This window comes from Gallus gallus, chromosome 1, assembly GCF_016699485.2.
Source record: "Gallus gallus isolate bGalGal1 chromosome 1, bGalGal1.mat.broiler.GRCg7b, whole genome shotgun sequence".
NCBI lineage: Eukaryota > Metazoa > Chordata > Aves > Galliformes > Phasianidae > Gallus > Gallus gallus.
Window position 1 is genome coordinate 49,204,905 of NC_052532.1, and position 17,269 is coordinate 49,222,173.

General features: G+C 46.1%; 2 protein-coding genes and 1 non-coding gene across 5 annotated transcripts; 1 reads left to right on the top strand and 2 right to left on the bottom strand.

The window, feature by feature from the left end:
• Positions 1 to 98: 98 nt before the first annotated feature.
• LOC124416954 (heat shock 70 kDa protein 12A-like) lies at positions 99 to 6,673 on the bottom strand. The gene is made up of 4 exons (XM_015289275.4): positions 6,330 to 6,673; positions 3,972 to 4,196; positions 3,482 to 3,653; positions 99 to 3,201 (listed from the first exon to the last, which is right to left on the bottom strand). Exons 1-4 carry the CDS (start codon positions 6,609 to 6,611, stop codon positions 2,156 to 2,158), a joined length of 1,725 nt encoding a protein of 574 aa, XP_015144761.4. The 5' UTR covers positions 6,612 to 6,673; the 3' UTR covers positions 99 to 2,155.
• Positions 6,674 to 6,831: 158 nt separating this feature from the next.
• Positions 6,832 to 15,046, top strand: LOC417973. 3 transcript variants are annotated; one of them, XM_429539.8, is made up of 8 exons: positions 6,832 to 7,011; positions 8,738 to 8,854; positions 9,460 to 9,513; positions 10,706 to 10,795; positions 12,267 to 12,444; positions 12,978 to 13,082; positions 13,489 to 13,566; positions 14,631 to 15,046. In XM_429539.8, exons 1-8 carry the CDS (start codon positions 6,926 to 6,928, stop codon positions 14,886 to 14,888), a joined length of 966 nt encoding a protein of 321 aa, XP_429539.4. In that variant the 5' UTR covers positions 6,832 to 6,925; the 3' UTR covers positions 14,889 to 15,046. The 3 variants fall into 3 exon arrangements, with proteins under 3 accessions (XP_429539.4, XP_015144782.1, XP_040524485.1); XM_015289296.4 differs by having other exon boundaries at positions 10,721 to 10,795; XM_040668551.2 differs by lacking the exons at positions 9,460 to 9,513; positions 10,706 to 10,795.
• Positions 15,047 to 16,819: 1,773 nt separating this feature from the next.
• On the bottom strand, positions 16,820 to 16,968 carry LOC112531612. Its single transcript, XR_003073510.1, has one exon. It is a non-coding gene; the product is annotated as a U12 minor spliceosomal RNA (small nuclear RNA).
• Positions 16,969 to 17,269: the final 301 nt, after the last annotated feature.

A 17,269-nucleotide genomic window follows, 5' to 3' on the forward strand; every position in this document is an offset into this window, starting at 1 on the left:
GAATTGAAGCCTTAACTCTTTAACTCCCAGTGCACTACATGATGTTATGATGTGGAATACTGATAACAAAAGTCATAAAACCATGACACTCCGATAGGTTTTGGATACAAGTGTCCAGACTTTATTGAATTCCTGCTACACACAGTAACTTTGACTGGGACAAGAGCCTTTTAGTTGTACACAATGCATTTCTAAGAGGTACTCTGAAGAAAACTAAAATACCTTTAATGACACTCCCAGCAGAGTTAAGCTTTATGAAGAGGCCTGAGAACAGAGTTAAGCTCTGAAAAGAGAGCACATAGCAAACTAAGAGAAAAACAAGTCTGAGACCATGTCATGAGGCTGAATGTATACAAGTATATGGGGCTCAATGGTATGCAACCCAGTGTCCTAAAGGAGCTGGCTGATGTGGTTGCTGAGCTTCTCTCCATCATATTTGAAAAGTTGTGGCTGTCAGGTGAAGCCTCCAGCGACTGAAAAAAGGGAAACATTACTCCCATTTACAAGAAAGGGAGGAGAGAGGACCCAGGGAACTACAGGTCAATGAGCCTCACCTACAAGACATGTTAAGGTGCATGAGGGATAAGTGGGTGATCCAAGACAGTCAGCGTGGCTTCACCAAGGGAAGGTCATGCCTGACCAATCTGGTGGCCTTCTGTGATTGAGTGACAACATCAGTGGACAAAGGGAAGGCGACCTATGACATCTACCTGGAAATGTGCAAGGCCTTTGACACTGTCACCCACCACATCCTTATCTCTGAATTAAAGAGATGCAGATTTGAGGGGTGGACTATTCAGTAGATAAGGAATTAGTTGGAAGGCCGTAGACAGAGGGTTGTGGTGAATGGCACTATGTCCAGGTGGAGGCCAATGATGAGCGGTGTCCCCCAGGGTCGGTCTTAGGACCAGTGCTCTTCAACATCTTCATCAATGACACTGATGATGGACTTGAATGCACCCTCAGCAAGTTAGCTGATGACACCAAGCTGAGTGGTGCAGTTGGCACATCAGAAGGAAGGGATGCCATCAAGAGGAACCTCAACAAACTCGAAAGGTGGGCCCAACTGAACCTAATGAGATTCAGTGTAGGAAAGTGCAAGGTTTTGCAATTGGGTCGGCGTAATCCCAGATACATATGCAGACTGGGGAAAGAGCTCCTTGAGATTAGCCCTGCAGAGAAGGACCTGGGAGTCCTTGTGGATGAAAAAGAACATCAGCCAGCAGTGTATTCTTGCAGCTCTGAAGGCCAGTGGTATCCTGGGCTCCATCAGAAGAGGGACGGCCGGCAGGGACAGGGAGGTGATTGTCCTTCTCTACTCCGCCCTTGTGAGGCTCCCTCTGGAGTACTGCATCCAGGTCTGGGGCCCCCAGTACAGGAAAGATGTAGAACTGTTGGAGAGGGTCCAGAGGAGGCCACAAAGATGATGAGAGTGCTGGAGCACCTCTACTAAAAAGACAGGCTAAGGGAGCTGGGCTTGTTCAGTCTGGAGGAAAGAAGGCTGCAAGAAGACCTCGTTGCAGACTTCCAGTATTTAAAAGGGGATTATGAACAGGAGAGGAATCAACTTTTTATGAGGGTAGACAGTGATAGGACAAGGGGGAATGGTTTTAAGCTTAAGGAGAGAAGGTTTAGATTGGATGTCAGGTGGGAGTTCTTTATAGAGAGTGGTGAGCTGCTGGAACAGGCTGCCCAGAGAGGCTGTGTATGTTCTGCCTCTAAAGGTGTTCAAGACCAGGTTGGATGGGGCCCTGGGCAACCTGGTCTAGTGCCAGATTTGGAGGTTGGTGGCCCTGCCAGTGGCAGGAGGCTTGGAACTTGATAATCCTTGGAGTCCCTTTCAACCCAAGCCATTCTATGGTTATTCTATGATGATGATTCTAGTATGTAGCTGAAAGATCTTAGGCTAAAAGAAACAGGTATGGGCTGGTACTTGTGAGAGTTAGACACTAGTCGAGACGCATTATATCACATACTGACAAGGTGCAGGTGACTGTACTGGTGGTATGTCAGAAAGGAAGGAACCAGGGAATCAGAACTGCAAACCGTTTACTTGTGTGAGAAGGATGGATGATGGACTTCGTGGTCCATTTGCCTTTCCATCATGGTGATTGGCACCTCCCATGTAGGCCATGCTGCTCTAAGACTCAAGTATTCACACTGATAAAAAATCTATCATAACTGTCCGACTCTGATTGGAAGTAACGTCAGTAGCTGTGGCTTTAAATTCAGTAAGCCCAAACTTAATATCCAGATTCAGTTTGCGTTTCCTCCCCAGCTCTGTGTTTGGCATTGGTACTGTGCATGAACCAAGCAGTTCCAGCCCTTCCTCATCTACATACTGAACATCCTGCTTTTCTGTGGAATAGAAAGCAAACAATGTACTTGTCTGATCTGGTTCTACTGGTGTGAAAATATATTGGGCAACTTCATTTATATTCACTGATTCCCCAATTCCCACCAATTTCTGGAAGAGACCTGTGCAATAGACATAGCCATCAGCTTTCGAGACTCTTCGTTTACGAATGTCATGGATAGCTGCATCAAACGCCCTACATACCTTTACCCCATATGTCCGAGCACTGATTCTTGAGGTAACAATTTCTGGATTGATCCCAAATAAAACAGCCCCTTTCACAACGGCAAGCTGGGGCTCCACTGGACAAAATATATGATACTTCTCACTAAAAGCCTGCTTGACCTCATCTCTCAAGATGACGCTAGATGCGAAGCCTCCCACAAGCAAAATGTACTGGACCTTGGCCATCTCAGGCTTGCCAAGGATTTCTCTCAAAGCAGCAATAATATTTTTGATACTATATTCAAAAAAGCTTTTCATTTTCTCATAGGTAATCATGATCATCCCATCACACCACATGGCTCCTTTTACTTTTTTGAAGAAGTGGGAGATGTCCTTCTTTTTTTCTGCAAGTCTAGTCAATTTGTAGTAGCAGTGCAAATAGACTGCCTCCCTCTCAGCAGAGCATTTCTGGAAATTGAAGTTGTACATCATCTGTTGCAATTCAGTAGGGTAGCTCTTTACATATTCATCCCATACACCATCATCAAATATCTCCCTGAAGAATGCACTGAAGTTTTCATCCACTCTGTTGCCTCCCCATCCACCTCCAGATGCCTTGTGTAACTCCTTCAGGCAACGGTTCTCTTGGACCTCATGTACTGTGATGTCTACTGTACCACCTACACAGACACATGCACACACACAGATGAAGTCAGATCTTCTCTCTAAACTACAGAAGATACAGCCTTTAGAAGACCCATCTCTCCTCCCATTGTTCTGCTTGTCCATAGGACTTCATTAAGTGAGAAATAAAAATAAAAATCCCATGACAAGCATGGAAGTGGAGCCCAAGCTCTGGGACAACACTGCAGTTCTTTGAGGCCCCCTGCGTTCAGTACTGCAAAGCATCCATGCTCTGCACCCAGCAAATTTATACTCATTAAGAAGGGAGAACATTACCTCCGCAGTCAACAACAATATATTGGATCCCAGGCGAGTCCTCAAACTTTCTCTTGTCACTGCCCTCTGCAAGAAACCCTTCCTGTGGAAGCTGTTTGCACCAGAGTGATGCAGCCTCTGGCTCCAGGGCAATAATCAGCTTCTCAGAAGTCATGTCAGAGATAAGTCCTGCCTGAAATCACAAGAGAAGTGTCAGTTCAGGAAAGGTGGCAAGATCACTGCTGCATGGACACCATCCACTAGTGAGGCTGCTCTCATCCACCCTGGGGTAATGGTTCTTGCACTTTCAGTTCTGCCACAGGGGAAAGGGCAAAGCTGTTGCTACTGCCAGCTTGGGACATTTTCCTGCATACACATCATGGGAGAGTTATCTCTCTGATAGACAAAAACTTGAAATACAGACTGTCTAAGTAATGAGAAATTCCTCTTCCTTAATGAGATAAGAAATCTCAGAAGAGAATGTGAGAAGTGTGATCACCACTGCTTTTACCTCCTTTGCTGCCAGCCGCATGAACTGCTTGGCAGCTGCACTCCATATGGCTGGGACAGTAATAACCCAGGTGATCTCCTCGGGGTCACAGACGGTATTGAAAGAGGCCTCCTGGATAGTCTTCAGGGCATGTTGCTCCATGTAGCGCAGACTTTCAGCAAAGACCAACAGGGCAGGAAGGGTCTTTCCATTGCTGGCTTCCAGCCTCATGTTAGAAGTGACTTTCTACAATTGACAGAAAACAGTTATATGTGGCAGCCTCTGGAAGTGTCCTGTCTCCTATACACTGAGCAATGCACAAAGTGTGTTACAGAACAACATCCTGTCTCCATATCTCAGGAAATTCCCCAAAATGACTTCCGTATGTGGCTAACTGAAATCTAACTGACACAGGTCAGCCATCAAACCGTGTGATATTTCAGTAGGCAAACTACAAGTGTGGCTGATTAGTTGACTGTTTCTCCCGTTCCAGGTTGCATAAAGACCATGTAGGCCAACCTGAACAGTGGTAGGAAGAATTGTTCTTTCTGTGTGACATCATCCCACATTTCCCAGGTATGGGCATAGAGACTTCAGGTTGCTCACGTGTTTCTGTATGTGCAGTTAACAAAATATACACAGGAAAAATGTATATACAAATATACATCTGTTCTGATACAGTTTCTCTATAATATAACCTCTTGGTTTATGGCCTTACGCATCTGCCTGGGTGTACCTGAATCCTGAGGCAGATGGCTGCTCTAAACTCCCTCCATCAGTTCATGGTTGCTGGTTCTGTCTAGAAAGAGTGGAAATATTTGCCTGCATCCAAAGACATTTTGGGAGCCAGCCTTCACCGCATGCGTTTCTCTGTTCTGCTTTGGCAGCGATCAAAGTTGGCCCTACAGCACAAGGACCATAAACCAGATCACCAAATCCATCAATCTGGGATCTTTTACAGCCATACAGCCATAGGCAGGTGTGGGGGTTGCCCAGCTAAAATAAGCAAGAACTGTGAGGTGATGCCTGTTCTGGAGCTGCAGCCACTGAAGAGAAAGGGAATTTCTGTTTATTTTTGCTTGTAAACTCATTTCCTGTCACTGTTCCTGGCTCGGTTAACAGAAAAGCATGCGTCCTCCATGGACATTTTCTGTGGAGATTCAGAAATAACTAATTGGGTTAGGTGTCTGGGAACTGTTATTTCCCTTTCTTGTTTGTTTGTTTGTTTGTTTTTATGGGGGGGGGGGGGGGGGGGGGGGGGGGGGTGTTAAGCTAAAATCTCTCTGAAAGTCTTCTGCCCTAAAAGTGGCCGGGAGCCCATCACTCCACAGGTAACAGCACTACAGCAGTTCACATCATTCACACTTTTCCCGTGGAAGGAAGTCTTCACAGATGCCTCCCATCTCCTCCCAAATCCAGTTCAGAGCTCATTGCTTAGCACTGGGAAATTCAGAGAGCAGATATGAGACTTTATCTGGGGCTCACTCTGTGCTCCGGGTTATTTCACTCTGCTCAGGGTTACTCTAACAAGCACACATAGGAAGACCTTGTGCAAACACTCACAGTGGAGAAACGCCAAAGTCGAGGATATCCACAGTAAAATAAAAAACACAAGCCAAAAAGAACCGGTAAAAATAGACAGTGGCACTTAGAAAGCATAAACTTCAATAGGCAAAAAGCAGGAAGAGGTGAAAGACCTGTGGGACCCTGGAGCACAGACGAGGAAGCTCTAGAGTAGCATTATATTATTGTGAAGGTGATGAGACACTGGCACAGGTTGCCCAGTGAGGTTGTGAATGCCTCCGCCGTGGAAGCATTCAAGGCCAGGCTGGATAGTGCTTTGAGCAATCTGGTCTAGAGGGAGGTGTCTCTGCCTATAGCAGGGGGTTGGAACTGGACGACTTTAAAGGGCCCTTCCAACCCAAACCATTCTGTGATTCTATGTTTGGCTGAACAAACCAACCCAGAAATGCTGTGAACAATTCTGAGCAAGCACAGAGCCTTTGGAGAAAAATGACAGCTGGACACCCATAAATTGGCTTCAGCATATCCCTTCAAGGGAGGGAGAGAGAGGCCAGCAGAAGTGTATAACATGAGAGGAGCCCTGTCTATGACCTTGAGGCTGCCCAACTTCAAAATGCAGCACACTTCTATTGTTCCCTGTAGAAGACAATGAATGCCACCACAAAGGAAGAGCCCATAAAGCCTTTAGCTTAAGAAGAAGGTAAATCGTTTCCTCTTTCATTTAACAAAGTACTCTTTGACTTCTCTGATCCTCACCAGACAGATTGGTCAGCTCCGTTCACCACTTCCTTTAGCCCACATCCCTCCAATAAACAAACAGCCCTAATTCCCACAAGCAGGAACCGCTCTACATACCGTGTTGTACAGGCTCATCTTGAAGTTCTGGAAGAAGTACCACTGGTGAGCTTCGTTGGGTGGCAAGTTCTTGTACTTCATCACAGCATCATAGCCAAATTTCTTGAACTCCTGATTCTGGTCAAACAGGATGCAAGTGGGCGTCTTCGGGGTCTTGTACCCATGCTCCATTCCCCAGAACACCTGGCGGATTTGGTCTGTGCCTGAAGCGAGGGAAAAACAGTACCCACTGTAGGACGTGCCAAAATCAATAGAAACAACAAAGAGTGAACTGCTGGCCATAACTGACAGCAGCAGAGGTGCGCAGTGGAGTTGTAGATGAATACAGCTATCAAACTGGAATGAAACTGATACTGCTCTGGCAGCAGCAAGAAGCCAGCCCATCCCTGTCTCGATTGGCTGGGGAGAGATTAGAGCGTGACTGCAATTACAAGAATAACTGCTATTTCCCGTAAAAAGGAGGAGCTGAAGCTCACAGTGGGAAAGCAAGTGCCTGATACTTGCAGTAGCTTCCTGCACATTCAGCAGTAAAGTCCCTTGTGCTGCTGCTCATTTGGGCAAACATTTTCTCCTTCTGTAAGTGTGTGGATAGAGTTATGTCTTACTTCTACGGGCAACATGAAATACCTGAAGGAGAGTGTACAGACCCTGATCCTAGAGAGGTGACTTCAGAAGACATAAGGTATGTTGCATAGGGGTTGTCTCTGGGTAAACTTACCATGCTTAACCCTAGGAGACCTGAGGGCTTGCAAGAAAGGAATTGCAAACACTTCTTGGCCATGAAATATTTCAGTGAAAGCTTGGTTTTCTACTTCATATCCGGTGGAACTTCCCTGTGGAGTCACAGGGCTAGTTAGTCCTGCAATAGCATTCAGCTCCAAAGGGTAAGGCAGACATTATACAGATGTGAGAGGAAAATAAATTGGAAAGAATCTTATGAACAGCATAACAGTTCCTAGACGTCAGGGGCTCCCTCTCTGTGCTCCTTTGTTGTGAGGGGGAAGGTTGATTTAAATGCAGATTTTATACTGAACTGTTGAACTCAATGAAAAACAGGTGTCCTTGGTTAAAGACTGGAGATCAAGCAATCTAGCTAAAAACCAATGCATTGAAGCAAACGAAACCGAAATCCATTGCAGCTGGAGAGGAAAGGGAAAGCCATGGGAGAGAGGGGCATGACAGTCCCTTGCAGCAGTCATGCAGATGTGGATCTGTGTAAATTGATGCATAGGCTTTCCCTGATGCTGCCTTGCTGTGGGAAGGAGCTTGCTGTGTATTCCACCCGTATCTGAGCTGCAGGAGCACCTGAGCTTGGGACTATGTTTGCTATAGTTAGTTGATGTTTGGGGTCCTCGTTAGGAAACAGGCCACAGAGAAGGTTAGAAACTGCAAAAATGCATCCAGAAGTGTACTGAGCCATCATGTGCCCTGGAGCCTGCACCCAGGCTCTGATCTATTCACCGGCATGGATGTAGCCATGGAGTACCTGCTCATGAGGCTGGCTGCTTTTTAGAAGGCACATCTTCAGAGTACGTCATCTTTTTTATTATTCTTCAATTTCAGAATTCTCTTTTTTGTTGTTGTTGTTGTCTCGCTCCAATTTATAGGAGGGAGAGGAGCTTCTTTGATATATGTATACCCGGTGTGAGATTAAGAAACAACGGTTCAAATGTTGGTCCGACCAGTTTATTACAAATCCTAGTCGTTCAGGGAGAAGGGGAAGGGGAGAAGGGCTATAGAAAAGATAGGAAATAGAAGCAAGGAGTCTTTATAGGAAGCAAGAGGGAGAAAGTCACCACCATGGGTCCAACTTTGTAGTTCAGTCATTGATCTTCAGTAGTGGTGGGTCATCGGGCATTGTTGTTCTGTTGATGACAACACTGACCACAGCGACAATTTCCAATGGCAGTACAAACTTATTTATAAGTCCAAAATGGTTGAGTCAGCTCTCTTTGGAGTGACAGCTCGAATCCAAAGTGGTTGAGTCAGCTCTCCTTGGAGTGGCAGCTTCTGGCTCTGGGATCTCAGCAGAAACTCCTTTGTTTCCATCTTCTGGGCCTTGCCAGCAGATAAGAGGGATCAGGGATGCCCACCTGCATCCTGTTTTTCTCAGGACACGATGGTATCATTCCCCAGCTTTTCCACACTAAACTGGGGCTATTTAGTCACAGGCCAGATCTTCCGCCAGTAAACACTCCTGAGCACTCTCTTCCAGAGGCAAACAGCTCTGGAGGAAGGTGCTTTCAAATGTCCACAAAGTGATGTTGATTGTCACACCGTAGCACCAATCACTTGCCTCCTCAATAAATCAGTTAGAGTCTTATCACAAGAAATACCTCAAGAAGCAAGCTTTGAGCCAAAAAACAAGGATTCATTAGAGTTGTTTCTTCTTTTCTTTTCTTTTTCAGAAGCGAAACATTTAATGCCCCACAACAAATATCAACCTGTGGAAGCAATACTTCAGAGAAGGAGACATTAAACCCTGAGGTATTAGAAAGGTTGGAGAAGCTGGAAGAAGAATGTAGGTAAGTCTGGTGACCAGAAATTATCTTGTAAATACTCATTCTTGTGATCTGAAGTGATGGACTGCTGCAGTTTCACCACTGTCCTTTGTGCTCCCAGCCTTTATGGCAAGGGTTGTTAGGAGAGTAGGCATCTCTGTGGCTGCAAAGGAAACTCAAGGGCTCTTTCCAGAGACAAAAGCAGATGCAGGTTGACTGTCACCTACCCCGAGACTACCTAACTTGCTGAGGCTGGCAGCACTGCCCATAAAAATACAACCCAGCTCATGCCTGGCCCGGTGCAGCCCTAGGACAGCCCTGCTGTGGCATGCGTGGGCCAGTGCAGACACGTGATTAACCCTGAGAGCAAACAAAGCAAACAAGCAAGCAAGAAAACTGAGCAAGCAACAAACAAGCAAGCAAGAAAAAACTGTGCTGTGTGGCAGCACATTCTTAGTCACAAGTTGCAGATAAGTGGTGCAGAGAAGGCAGAGTTGCAGGTGACATTGCTACTCCAGGTGTGTTTTCAGCCTTGTAACAGAGCTTGATCCATGTTGCAAAGCTGTGCTGACTGTAATGTGTTCTATCATTTCATTCTTCCTCGATGGATTGATGGACAATGTGAATAGGTCTTGGCATGTTATCTATGAGGCTCGACTACAATCTCTGGAGACGTGCTACAGGTACTGTGATTATATATATTAAGAATTTATATGAAGGGAAAATCATAAATGTTGTTGTGACTTTTAGTAAAACATATTCAAATCTTGGTTATCAGAGCTCTGTTCTCCAAGGCACATCAAACTTTCTTTCTTCTATTTGACTCCATTTGCATGGCCAGGCATAAGCTCCAAGGCAGGTTTGTCTTGGAGTGCAGAGTGCATTGACATGACATGTGAAAGGAAATCATTATGTTGTAATATAAGCTTTAGTTTCTATATAACTACTTTGCTGAATAGGTAACGGCTGCATTAAGAAGATCCCCAAAGGTAAAAGCATGCATCCCAAAGGATGGGGAGGTGGCAAAGGCAATGCTGAGGACACTTTGAGTAGATGTGCAGAGTCAGACATGCGAATTTTTGGTGAAAGCTGCCCTCATGGACTAAGAACACACTGATGGAAGACATTGGTGCTGTAATGGTGGGAAGAAAGAGGGATGCTGTTAATCAGGAAGAAAAAAAAGAAATAAGAACCAAACAAATGATATTTGGAGTATAAAATGCAAACATAAATAATCCTCAATAACCAGGGCCAGGAGGGAATAACATCAATTGGTGTAGTTGGATTTCCAAACAGTTCCTGAACACTGCACAGCTTTGTGGAGAAGAGGCTTTCCTGTTGGGATTTCAGTTAGGACAAATTGTGATATTCTAAAGTTTCTGAACATGACTGGAGTATCTTTAGGGTCATGAGAGGTTTTCAGATGTGCAGTTCTATATAGCCTGATAGAGAGGACAGTAAGTAGAAGAAACGTTCATATATTCTGAAACCTAGGAGATTTCTTCAGGAGTATCTCAAAGGTTGAGACTTGTTTTGATGTTAAAGAAGAAAACTGAAGAAGAGATGAGATTCCAACCAGTGGAGAATACCTGCATTTTCCTCGAGCCCATTGTTGCCTTCTTGTCTCACCTCTGGTCCTTGTAACCACACATCCATTTCTTCAACTCTAGATAGCTCTCCCCTTGCTCTAAGTCCTATGTAGGAGTTTCTGGGGAGGTTGTTTAGCTGGTTATGTGAAATCTTTCCTGGGTGCCTATGCCTTCTCAGCTGACAGCGTTTTTTACTGGAATTCGGGGGGTTCCGTGGGGACAAGTCTACCGTTATCCCAGTATCCACATACAAAGGAACAGATCTCACCAAATAAATTCGTTGCAGTGTGTTTTCTGGAAGGGTCATTCAAAAACAGGTTCCAGAGAAAGAAGAATGTGAGAAGCTCAAAGAGAGGATCAGAGATCTAGAGGCACGGTAAGATACTCGTTCAGATTCCTGACAGTGTGTGTTCTTACACCGAATCATAGAATCATAGAATCACTCAGGTTGGAAAAGACCTTAAAGATCGAGTTCAACCACAACCTGACCATACTACCCCAACTCTAACAACCCTCCGCTCAATCATGTCCCTGAGCACCACATCCAAATGATTTTTAAACATTTAACATCCAGGGATGGTGACTCAACCACCTCCCTGGGGAGCCCATTCCAGTGCTTAACCACCCTTTCTGTAAAGAAGATTTTCCTTATATCCAACCTAAACTTACCTTGGTGCAACTTGAGGCCATTTCCCCTCGTCCTGTCACCTGTCACCAGTGAGAAGAGACCAACCCCGCTCTCCCTGTAAGCACCTTTCAGATATTAGAAGAGAGCAATAAGGTCTCCCCTCAGCCTCCTTTTTCCCAGACTCAACAGTCCCAGTTCCTTCAGTCGCTCCTCATCGGGCACATTCTCCAAGCCCTTCACAAGCCTTGTTGCCCTTCTCTGGACCTGCTCCAGCACCTCAATGTCTTTTCTGTACTGAGATGCCCAAAACTGAACACAGTACTCAAGGTGAGGCCTCACCAGTGCCGAGTACAGGGGCAGGATTACTTCCTGAGTCCTGCTCACCACACCGTTTCTGATACAAGCCAGGATGCCATTGGCCTTCTTGGCCACCTGGGCACACTGCTGGCTCATATTCAGCCAACTGTCCATCAGTACACCAAAGTCCCTTTCCATCAGGCACCTTTCCGGCCACTCCTCCCCAAGCCAGTAGGGTTGCCTGGGGTTGTTGTGACCAAAATGCAGGACCCGACATTCGGCCCTATTGAAACTCATACAGTTAACCTTGGCCCATCGATCCAGTCCACCCAGGTCCCTCTGTAGTGCCTTTCTCCCCTCAGGCAGATCAACACTCCCTCCCAACTTGGTGTCCTATGCAAACTTACTGAGGGTGCACTCAATCCCTTCATCGAGATCGTTCATAAAGATGTTAAATAGGAGCGGCCCCAGTAACAAGCTCTGGGGGACACTGCTTGTGACTGGCCGCCAACTGACTGAAGAGCCACACACTTCTTGTTTCCCCAAGTCCACAGAGACCCTTTTTCCTTTTTGCTTTGTTTTGTCTGAGAAGACAGCCTAGACATCCTCTCCCCAGACTCTGGATTCTGATTGCTGGAAAACAGTTTGCTTTGTCCTGGAAAGATGTTCCCAGGGTGAACATGTTAATAAAAGGAATCAGCTGACAGTTACATAAATACTGTTCTTTGATCATATTCTACTGTGACCATGCAAAATTGAGCTGGTAAAGCAGTATCTCCCATACAAAAGCTGCTTGTTCTCTAGTATGGTACAGTTAGGAAATGCACTGTAGAAAATATGGTATTTATGCTGCAAAATAGTTACATTAATCCACTGTTTTGTCTTGTCTTAGCTAACTTTTTGAATATCTTTTTTGTTCTAGAAACCAAAAGCTCTTGTCTCAAGCAATGAGCATGCACAACCAGTCAGAAAACGTGAATGACCCTTTCCACTTGACTGCTGTTCTGAGTATGTTTAGGACGCTTAAGTTACAAGAATGGGGAAAATGCTGGAGCAGCTCAGACCGCTTGTCCTATTCACGGGCCAGCAACATTATTAAGGTTTGTTTATGTCCACTTTATCAATCTGAATCTTATCAAATTGATATTTTATAGCCAGTACAGCAGACTTTGAGTGTTTAGTACTTCTGTATCAGACTAATGAGACTACAAGCTCTGTTGTTCCAGTCCAGCAGGGCCTGTGTAATAATGCTATAGAGAGAAAACTGACAGAGACTTGCTTCCTACTGCCTTTCAGAAGAACACATTCAAATCCCAGTCCCATATCTCACCCGTGTTAAGGAAAACATAGTCCAGTTTCCTTATAGTTGACGTTTTAAGTACTGTTCAGAAGATCCCAGTCTGACGGCTGACTCTTTGCTCTGATCCTGAGGGTGTCTAAAGGAAAGTATCAAAATGTTAGAATTTGAAGGACAAGGGTGAGGTGAAGCATTTATTGGCACATGGGTACTGAAGAATGGCCTTCAACACGCAAACAGCTCACAGAAATAGTTTAATTCCCAGGTATTAAAGAAGTATTTGAGTCAATTAGGGATCCTACAGTTTACTGATCAGATGTTCTCTTTGCATTACAGAAGCTGTTTGATGCCTGTGAGAAAGATATTGAGAAGAGAAAAACTGACATACTTGAAATCCTTGGCTTTTCATCTTCAGATAATGCTGCGAATTCCTGCAAACAAGTACTTAATATCTTTGTGTAACTGCTCTCAGGCAGTGGGATAACAGGGCTACCTTTATTTAGAACTCAGCTTCTGCTAGGGATGCTGTTCAAAGTATACTGGCAATGACAGTGGAATAAGTTACGAGCTGAGAGCGATGGGAGAGTGGAAAGTCGAGCTTCAGCAACTCTTCTGTGTCCCACAGACACACACTGTGTGGCTGAATTGTATCTGAGGCACATTTACAGTGCAGAAAGCATTTCTCAGATGCATGTTGCTTTTATGGGATCTTCCTCCACAGCCTGAAGCTGGAAGCCTCTCTATTTCTAATTGACATGATCTGGAAAAAATAAACTCCCAGTGCTCAGGCAGTGAACTGCTTGGGTCACATGCTAACAGTCTGCTTTGTGCTGTGCTTGGTTTTTAGGAGCAGATGCTAGGTATAATGAAACTCTTAAGAGATGGTTATTACCATAGCGACTTGGGCATTTGCGAAATTATTAAGGTAAGTAAAGATAAAGGCCAAGATTAAGGGCAGGAATTCAAATTTCTAGCATGTCTATGCAGTGTGTTACAAAATGGAATAGGTCTCTCTTCGGTTTGGAGGTTGTTTGTTTTTCCACTTGTAGAGAGGGACTTCCTGCCCAGATGCTCCCATATATTCCCATAGACATGGCCTGAGCTACATGTAACCCTTTACCTTCCCAGAGCTGCATCATGAGCAGGGAGAGCAGCAAGACAGGCAGGGCAGTGCTCTCACCAGCAAGGGTTTAGTCCTACCAGACTGAAGCAAGGCGAGCAGAGCAGGTCTGGTGACACTGATCAGGGTCATTCACAGAGAGGTGATCACCAACCAGATAATCCCACAGTGACAAGGCAGGCTGAGGTTGAGCTGAGAAATTGATCTATGGGTCAGATGAAACAATACAAAGCTGGGCACAGGCACCCTTGATCCTGAAGCAGCTCCTGTGTAGGAGGGTGGGGGGCATGTGTGTTGAGGCCCCAGATGAGACTTCCCATAACTTCTCACATCACTCCTGCTAGCTTTGCTGTTTTTGCAGCACTCTGATCCAAAGTTGCATAGCCATGCTGTATCAGAACTGACCCTGAGCACTAGCAGTCAAACCCCTGGGGAGGCAGGGGAAAGCTTGCAGAAGGTGTTGGTGTGTTCAGAGCCCACTTGCTATCCAAATGAACTACAGCCCAGTTTTTTTCCCTCAGGAAATACATATATATGAAGCTTCCAGAGAGCAGCTTCATTCTTTTGCAGCTTGCTGGGCCCTTTCAAAATCTCAGCCTTGTCCAGCTCTTTGTGAAACTGTATACAAGGAAATACAGACAGTTGCTGGATGTTGTTATGGTCTAGAAGCCAAGACTTAGTAAATAAGGGGATCTTTTAGGTGACCCTGGGACCCCTGCCTGTCCCACTTAAAGAGTACCATCAGCTTTGACAAATGAATTTCAAGACTTGATTCATGTGGGGGCATCTGTACAGAATCTGAGTAGGGAGGCAAGGTCTGCTCATCAAAGTCATACTATAAAGCTGTGAAAACTGTTCTTGATTTTCAGCAAGCTGATGTTCCTCTGAGAAGTATGAATCTAAAGCAGTTTGCACAGAAGTGCTGCAGAGTTTTCTGTTTGCTGCTTCTTCAGGACTCACCAGTTAAAGCTGTGTGGTACATGGATATGTGGCCTCAGCATTATTTAGAGTACGTGGACCAGCAAGTCATAACATACCATAAAAGAAACAAGCTTCAAATTCTATGGCCCGTGCTGACAGATGGGCAAAATGTCATTGAGAAAGGTGTAGCGTATGATGGAATGTAACAAGGCTTTAATGTCAAGCTTATACTTATATGACCACAAGAAGATGAAATAGCTGTTGTGCAATTTGTTGCTTTTCTTTCTCCTATGAGCAGCCTGCTTTTCATATCTAATTAAATGTTTCTGGCTTGGGATATCGAGAATAAACTATAATCAACAAACACCTATTAAAAAGTGAAAGTGTTTGCCTTGGTGGAGTGCATACATTTTATGTAACTTTGATTGTCACTATCTCTAGACAGCATTTGTGTGGAAAGGAAATCTGTGTTTCTAGCCTACCTCGCCTGTTCTTTGCAGGTGCTTTTCTGGCCTCAGGTTACACCAAGGGAGGTTCAGGTTGGATATTAGGAAAAAATTCTCCAAAAGAGTGGTCAGGCAGTGGCACAGGCTGCCCAGGGAGGTGGTGGAGTCACCAACCCTGGAGGTGTTCAAGGAATGTGTAGATGTGGTACTGAGGGACATGGTTTAGGGGTTAATTATTGATGGCAGGTGGACAGTTGGACTAGATGATCTTAGAGGTCTTTTCCAAACATAATGATTCTATGATTCTATAGTGTCAGGTAACACCGTTATCTCAGCGTCAGACTTCTGCCACCCTGTGGAGGCACTTACCTCCTCACCAGCTGTGGGCTCCCCCTCCGAGCATCTCTGAACTGCACTTTGGCAGGACCCCTAACAGCAGTGGGGCCTCTGCCTTCCCCTGAGCACCACCCAATAGCCAATACACAAACTTGCTTGTTGCCAATGAAAAAGCAGTGAGGATACGGATGACCTGCATGGGAAAAAGGTATCTCCCTAGGGCAAAAAAAGTGCTTAGCTGAGAAAGAAAACAAGGAACAACAACAACAATAACAAAACAAACAAACAAACAAACAAAACAAAACAAAACAAAACAAAACAAAAAACCTGAGCTCAGAGAAGCAATAGACTCTCACAAGACAGGTGTGCGTGGCTAAACAGACACAGACACAAAGGCTCACTCTAATATGCCAAAGGACTTTTCATGTCCACATAAATGCTGCCTACCTCCAGGCTGGTGGGAGGCAAGCCTATATTGAAAAAATTAAATCCAGTATTAGGAAATGTCGGCAAATCAGCAGGTAACAAGACAGAACACATCTGGATTTGCTACTTGTCTCTTGTGATACCCCGACACTGGAAACTGGTAAAGGACTCTTCATCTGGAGGAGGAGTGACGTGGGGAGAGGCAAGTGGGAGAGGAAGTGGGCTGAAGTTGGGTGTGCACTGCCTTTATTCCAAGAGCAAGGCTGGCAGATGGAAGGGAAGCCTTCAAGAGGTGGCTGTCCATGCCTCTGGGCTGCACTCCTTGCCAAAGGACATTGTGGCCATACAGATGTCACTGGGATCAAGGAGCCTCTTCAGGTGTCTGGGGGGGATGATGTCCACTGAGGCGATGAACCAGACACGAGCAGCTGGCAGTACACAATGAGGAAGTGCTGCAAATGCCCAATTCTGATTTGATTCTCCCCCTGCTTGTGGATGCTGTTCTGGTTAACCTGGATTTTCACCTGATCCATAAACAACATGGTAGGGTTTCTCATGGGGGTCAGTACAGGAGGGCAAGGAGCCTCACACTCAACCTCCCTGATTCGCGCTGTCTCCATGCAGGTTGGAAGCAAGACACGGGGGAGACGCAGCTTGATTCTGAGCCGCTTGGGCTGCTTTTTATGCTCGGAGGGATTTGATGAAAGAGAAGAAGGCTTGCCGTAACATCAGGCTTGGACTGTTTTGGCCGCACCGTACCAGAGCGGACAAGAGGAGCTGCAGGCAGACGTAGCCCGTCGCCTCCGGAAAAACGACCTCCACACGGCGGCGCTACAGACGGACACAGAACAGCCCGCCAACCCAACCCGCCCCGCCCCTCAGGTACCGCCCCGCGGAACTCTGTCCTTGGTACGCTGAGCACAAGGGGTCGGGCAGATCATTGCACCTGGGCATCCCGCGAAGTAAGCGGGTCACCCGGGGACGACCTGTACCCGCACAAAAATTCCTCTCACATCAGTAGTGAGGACTCGGGCGTCACCCCGAGTCGTTATTTTCCTTACTCATAAGTTTAAGGCATGACCTACGCTCTTCAACCTTGTCAGGAGGGCCCTACGCTTGACCTCGTTAGGTCAGGGCGAGCAGCGCTCTCAGCTCCTTTAAGATCCACCAGCTGCAGCCTCACTCCCCCCGCCCTTCCGCCCCCTTCTATCGCTGTTCTGAGCCGCTGTGGGCCGGAACGCGCCGGTGCCGGTATGAAAATGAGAGCCTGAGCGCCGCGCGGGGTTGTGGGAGCGTCGGGCTCGCGCGCGTCCTCACCCACCCTCTACGCGCTCGGGTGGGGCGGGGGCGGTAACTGCTCGTCTTCAGAGCAGCGGAAG